Source organism: Buceros rhinoceros, unplaced genomic scaffold, assembly GCF_000710305.1.
Source record: "Buceros rhinoceros silvestris isolate BGI_N320 unplaced genomic scaffold, ASM71030v1 scaffold8745, whole genome shotgun sequence".
Taxonomy (NCBI): domain Eukaryota; kingdom Metazoa; phylum Chordata; class Aves; order Bucerotiformes; family Bucerotidae; genus Buceros; species Buceros rhinoceros.
The window spans coordinates 83,179-87,864 of record NW_010413415.1 but is presented as its reverse complement, the minus strand read 5'-3'; the positions used below and the strand labels follow the sequence as shown (position 1 = coordinate 87,864).

Genomic DNA, 4,686 nt, shown 5'->3' with positions numbered 1-4,686 from the left:
TCTTTCCGTTCTGGAAGATAGTTTCCGATTTCTTGTAATTCACAACGCAGCCGAGGAAGACAAAGTCTTCAACTGCCTTTAGGAGCTTAATTCAAGTTCAGGAGGAAATCATGACCATGCTGCAAACGGATGGCCACCACTGGGAGGCAATGCAGAATATACAGGAACTTCAGGTCTCTTTGAGAACTCAACTCAGTGCTACAAGCCTGGGGAAGAAAGGGAAGCCAGGATTGCTCAGGACTGGCTGTGGAACAGCAATTTAACCATGCTGGCTCTGGAAAGAGTCTGTCCTTACCTTTACTTGTGTGGCTCAGGTGATCAGCTAAAGGAGTTAACTTCATTGACACCTCCAAAAACTACTTGGAAGAGTCACACTTAACAATATAAAAGAAGTGGGAAGACAGGGAATTCTCTGGAAAACCTGACTAGTGAAAATATTCGACTGTCAAGCAGGTACTGTTATACCAGTGCTGTCATGTTTTGGCTCCGGGTGTTTGGATCTTGTGGCTGTTCAGGTTTTTCCTTCTTCTCTTTCTTCTCTGGTCCCCTTACGTAGAGAGCTCTAATTAAATGTGCTCTCTGAGGGCCAGATGCCATCCTCAACCCCTACTATGAAGTGACGTCTATGAAAATTTTGTACCTTAATACAAGGTGGTAGACGGCCCTAATTACACAAGTCAAAGTCAGGGAAAGATTATACATGAAAGTCTGACCTTCCATCTTGCCGACTGATGGTGTATCCATACTCATTGTGGTGCAGGAAACTGACGTTCACTCCAACCAAAGGTGTTCCATCTATTGCTATCACCTGTCCTCGAATGACACATGCCCGCCTGTAACACAAAGAGCAGAAGGCAACATGTTAGGCATGTGAGGAAGGTAGACGACCATAGATCCCAGAAAGTGTGCCATACTTCTGTCCCAGACAGACAGAACTACTCTGGTATCATTGTGATCGTTGATTTTGAATGAAAATTCAAACAAGTCCAAAAGAATGTACGGAAAAAACATTATCTTATGAAGATGACACACATCGACTCTCCTGTGAATCACCGGTGTATGAAGAATATACTTCCATTTCTGGCTGTATTTCAGGATACCATTTGTTCTGCCACTGAAAGCACTGCGACGGTTTCACTGATAGCGTGGTATAGCTTGCCGCGGCTCTAGGGGGTGATAATTTGTGAAAGGGGAGAAGGAAATCTCATTCTTTGCTGCTAAGAATAGGGCACTGTCCATTAGAAAAAGCTGAGCTAATGCGATAAGGCAGCAGTGAGACACACGGTCTTCACCAAAATTCAGAAAGTTATAGAGGTAAATTCAGAGAGTGCCTAGTCAAGTGTAACATACAGTTTTCCCAATCCCCCATCACGTTATGCCCTTTTGAATTCCCTCCGGGATGCGTTGGACTTGCACCCACGTTCCAGCTTAAAAAGTCTCCCATTCCAGTACAAAGGTTGGAATACGGCAGCGCAGCAGAATGCCTCAAAGTCAATGGACAGGAAAGTGAACTCATTAGTAAGTGGGTCTAATCGGAGGCTAACAGGATCACAGAATCATAGGAAATCAGAGCTGAAAGGAAATACCAGACTCTATCTTGTCCATTCCTTTGCCTCAGGTAAGATCAACTATACCTACATTACTCCAGACAGACGCTTGTCTAACTCTATAATCTCACCCAGCAACCCGTCCCAATGCTTCTGTATGAACGCTTTACTCACGGCAAGCTTTCCCTATTCTCTAATTTCATTTTCCACTGCTGCCCTTTCAGACTGTTACGTTCACCCTGGCCACAGTAAAGTTGAAGAAATGACTCTTTTTTTCTTAGCTTTTGTTGTTCACGTATTGAAGACTGAAACGTAAAGGAGACAAGTCTCATCAAGGATGAGGAATAAGATGTGCAATACCCTCACGGTGCAGATTGGTGGGATTTTCTAAGGGCTTACACAACTAACATCTTGCAGTATTCTGTGCTGTGCCGCCAGGGATGCTACATCAGCATAACTCCACTGGCTGAAAGGACCCAGGTCTTGGGATCTAATGCTACAATGGCGCATAATTCCTCACACTGTGATGTCACATAATGAAGTGAACAGTATATGCAGAAATCTTTCCACAACGTTAAGACATTTAGGGTCAAAACCAATAACATTTACAAAGGAAATTGGCATTGATTACTCAATATAAACAATAAACATCAATTTAGACATTGTTACGTTTCTCCCTCAGTTTGAAAGTTCATGGTAGACCCCAACAGAACATCCAACCTTTGCACAGGGAATCTAAAGGGAAACCTCAATAGCTCCACAGATGAAAGTAGTTTAAGAGTCTATATCCGATTTTAAAAAACATCCCTTGAGAGATTAGTTGTTCCTGAACCAATAAAATCACAAGCACAAATTGGAGACTGTAACTTCCTGAAAATTCTGACTTGTTTCATAAGATCCCATTCTCCAAAGGCACTTGACAGGACACTGATTTATTACTATGCTACCATCATTCCTGGCTGGCTGTGAGCTAAGAAAGCACAACTGGTAAAAACTGACCCCTTCACAGGTACTCCATTCGCCACAGTTGCTAATACGAATTCCATGCTCCCAGGACACAGAAGAGGAACGAGAGGTGCTGCATTACTGCCAGCGTGCAGCTGGGTTCTGATTAACCACCTTCTCATTTTCTACATTAACAAAATTGGTTGTGGCCCTGTTTGTGGGCAAAACCAAACAGGTTCCGAGTAGGAACTCCACCAAAGGCAATTAAGCTTTTGTGTGTCTCAATGCACTCACAAGACTCACTCAACAGAACAGTCAGGTTCAATTACTCTTTGTTAGTGCAGAAAATACCAGTTTCTATTGTTTCCTCATATTTCTAACACCAACAGACCTGCCTTTCCTGTTCTAGTTCCTTTATTAGTGTACTCCACATATTTACAACACACATTGGTATGAGGGAGACCCCTAAGAGTCATCATTATTCAGTACATTATTCTCATATTCCCGTTTGTTCATTCCACACAGAGCTGCCTTCTGACTCAATTCTGTCCTCATATTTTATCAAGCACACAGATTTGTGCTACAACAACTCATCAAAGTCTTCATTATTTCATACAGTCTTTCTTTCTACTCATTCACTTTATTTCTCATTATTCATAAATAATATTAAGAGACTTATCTTTCAACTTTCTTGCTCCTTTTTTATCCGTCACATTTTACAAGCCACACACATTTACAGTATGTGATAAAGACTTTACAAACCTCATTATTCTGCATTTATCTGTATTGAACTGTCTTTGCAATCTTTTAGATTTTAAATGTTCTAAGCCTGCCTCTGTGTTATTACATTTGTCCTCATTATCTACTGTCTTTTTATGACCTACTCAAAGTTGGGAAGAGTCTTTCTGTTCTCTGGCCTCTTCCTGATTTACCAACACCTACTAAATCTCTGACTATTTAATCAGAATTAGTTTTAATTTTTGCATTTACTGCAGGTATGAAAACATTTTTCAGTGACTTTATGATCAGCACTAATCTCAAAGGCTTGAGGAGGTAACAACCCCCCCTGCCCGGTTTGCAGCAGGTTCTCCCTGCTTTCCCAACGCCCTGACAGCTCACAAAGCGGACCACCACGCCTGGAGGCATGCAAGTTCCCTGCAGCTTTGCTGCTTGCAGAAGACCTCAATTCCTTTCCTTATCAGAGCTTTTAGAGCATGTTCCCTGCAGTGATATCACTTCATACTCAACTGCTACTTCACGCTTCCTTGCTTCAACACTCACCCTCTTTCCAGATGAGCTGTGGACCTTGCCACCACTCACTGCTTTTTTTAATTTTAACAGAGAAACCTCTAAAGATCATTATGCCTCCTCGATGTGCTGTATGCCCCGTCCCTCTCCTGTTCTCAGTCCTAAGATTTATTCTTATTGTGACCGGCCTGCTTTTCTTCCTCATGAGGGATAATAACTCATCCTACCCGCCCAACAGTCACCTACTTGCAACAACTGCATAATCTTGGACTAAGGCTGTCCAGCCTTAACTTGTCCTTCTAACTTGAAAAAAAAATGCAAAAATGTCTCTTCCAATTTGGAGGAGCTGGGGAAGAATATCGTCCCTGATAAGCTGCCTCAGTGTTTTCAAACGCATTAAAAATGTTTCTAGTCCCTTGGCAAGCTGTACTAGATCTGCAACTCCAGAGGGAGCAGTTGGCTTTTTGAGAGAAAGCAGAGATTCCCACGGGTTGCGGGTGGCCTAAAAGAAGTAGGATTTCTCTGTTGCTGCTTCATGGGTCATTCCATGTGTAACCGAGGATCTCAGCCCCGCGGGTGTCAGCAACCTGCCATCAGGCAGTTTGTTTGACATCTCTAATTTAAGATATAAATAGAAGTTTAAAATTCTAGATACATCCTTGCACTGCCTGTAAAGCATTTTATTATTCCACCACCATTCTGCCTTGCTCTGCTGCCTCTGATCTGCTCTTTTTTTTTTTTGTCTTTGTTTTGAGTGTTAAGTTTCCAATATTCTTTGAACACCTCAGGCTGAGACATTAGGCTCAGATGTGGAACTCTGTCAAGCAACTTCTGAATTCATAAGTGTCACATTACTAGAAGATTTCATTTACTGTATTACATTTCTGATTAAAATCTTCAATCAGAGAAATTAAGCTAAAGGCTGGTAAGGTACATCCATTTCTTC

The 4,686-nt window shown here is 42.0% G+C and overlaps 1 protein-coding gene across 1 annotated transcript in view; it reads right to left on the bottom strand.

Annotated features, from left to right (window-relative positions):
* The window catches only part of LOC104493944 (teneurin-1), a gene marked incomplete at its 3' end in the record, with an annotated part of 128,519 nt that overhangs the window by 47,911 nt on the left and 75,922 nt on the right, over window positions 1-4,686 (bottom strand). Inside the window, exon 12 of the mRNA XM_010136714.1 lies at window positions 714-833. Within this exon, the coding sequence (XP_010135016.1) occupies window positions 714-833 (120 nt within the window). The remainder of the gene's footprint in view (window positions 1-713; window positions 834-4,686) is intronic.